Source organism: Seriola lalandi, unplaced genomic scaffold, assembly GCF_002814215.2.
Source record: "Seriola lalandi dorsalis isolate HSWRI2012SDOR001 ecotype SW California unplaced genomic scaffold, Sedor1 jcf7180002054858, whole genome shotgun sequence".
Lineage (NCBI taxonomy): Eukaryota > Metazoa > Chordata > Actinopteri > Carangiformes > Carangidae > Seriola > Seriola lalandi.
The window spans coordinates 55,328-57,154 of NW_019525411.1; the positions used below are offsets into that span (position 1 = coordinate 55,328).

A 1,827-nucleotide genomic window follows, 5' to 3' on the forward strand; every position below is an offset into this window, starting at 1 on the left:
TCACCTTGTGTGACGTGCAGCAGGTGCTGGGACTTCCTGTTTGGTCACATGCTGCATTTCCAGTATCTTCATCACTCACCTGTGCTGCTTTGCTTCATCACTTGTCACAGTGACGTCTTGTCTTTTCCCTCCTCAGGGTTCTCTGAGCATCTCTCAGCTGCAGCAGGTAGAGAAGTGTGTTAACGACATTGTCTCAGCCAATCAGATCGTCCACAGCCAGGAGCTTCCTCTGCAGACAGCCAGGAGCATCAGGGGACTGAGGACAGTGGACGAGGTGAGCTAAGACTGTCTCCAGGTGTTCTGTCTGTCTGTCTGTCTGTTTGACTGACTGTCTGTCTCTGCAGGTCTATCCTGACCCGGTTCGGGTGGTGTCGGTGGCGGTCCCTGTCTCTGAGCTGTTGGACGACAATACAGACAGAGAGACGTCTGTGGAGCTCTGCTGTGGAACGTGAGACTGAAACACCTGTTCACCTGTTCACCTGCACACACTCAGAAACAGCAGTAACACACAGTGTACAAAGAAGTCACACAGAGACGTTCTCCACACTAACAGTGACAGTAATTCCTCCAGGTCACCTTTATGTAAACCAGGTGTTAAACCCTGTCTCAGCTGCAGCCTCTCTCTCTGTGTTCAGTCACCTGCTTCAGACCGGAGCTATAGAGGATCTGGTGATTGTCTCTGAGAGACAGATGGTGAAAGGAATCAGTCGCATCATCGCTGTGACGGGACAGGATGCCACACGGGTCAGTGAAAGATGTTACGCCTGTCTGTCTTCTCCACAGCCAGATGTTACAGGTGTAACAGGTGTTATAGATGTTACAGGTGTTACAGGTGTTATAGATGTTACAGGTGTTACAGGTGTTATAGATGTTACAGGTGTTACAGGTGTTACAGATGTTACAGATGTTACAGGTGTTATAGATATTACAGATGTTATAGATGTTACAGGTGTTACAGGTGTTATAGATGTTACAGGTGTTATAGATGTTAAAGGGGTTACAGGTGTTATAGATGTTACAGGTGTTACAGGTGTTACAGGTGTTATAGATGTTACAGGTGTTACAGATGTTACAGATGTTACAGGTGTAACAGGTGTTATAGATGTTACAGGTGTAACAGGTGTTATAGATGTTACAGGTGTTACAAGTGTTATAGATGTTACAGATGTTACAGGTGTAACAGGTGTTATAGATGTTACAGGTGTTACAGGTGTTATAGATGTTACAGGTGTTACAGGTGTTACAGATGTTACAGATGTTACAGGTGTTATAGATATTACAGATGTTATAGATGTTACAGATGTTATAGATATTACAGATGTTATAGATATTACAGATGTTATAGATGTTACAGGTGTTACAGGTGTTATAGATGTTACAGGTGTTACAGATGTTACAGATGTTACAGGTGTTATAGATATTACAGATGTTATAGATGTTACAGATATTACAGGTGTTACAAGTGTTACAGATGTTACAAGTGTTACAGATGTTACAGATGTTACAGGTGTTATAGATGTTACAGATGTTACAGATGTTACAGGTGTAACAGGTGTTATAGATGTTACAGATGTTACAAGTGTTACAGATGTTACAGATGTTACAGGTGTTATAGATGTTACAGGTGTAACAGGTGTTATAGATGTTACAGGTGTTACAGGTGTTATAGATGTTACAGGTGTTACAAGTGTTATAGATGTTACAGATGTTACAGGTGTAACAGGTGTTATAGATGTTACAGGTGTAACAGTGGTACAGGTGTTATAGATGTTACAGGTGTTATAGATGTTACAGGTGTTACAGGTGTTATAGATGTTACAGGTGTTA

General features: G+C 42.1%; 1 protein-coding gene across 1 annotated transcript in view; it reads left to right on the forward strand.

Moving 5' to 3' along the window:
• The window catches only part of aars2 (alanyl-tRNA synthetase 2, mitochondrial (putative)), a 10,396-nt gene that overhangs the window by 5,055 nt on the left and 3,514 nt on the right, over positions 1-1,827 (forward strand). The window contains exons 14-16 of the mRNA XM_087179590.1: positions 111-274; positions 345-448; positions 636-744. Of these exons, the coding sequence (XP_087035716.1) occupies positions 111-274; positions 345-448; positions 636-744 (377 nt within the window). The remainder of the gene's footprint in view (positions 1-110; positions 275-344; positions 449-635; positions 745-1,827) is intronic.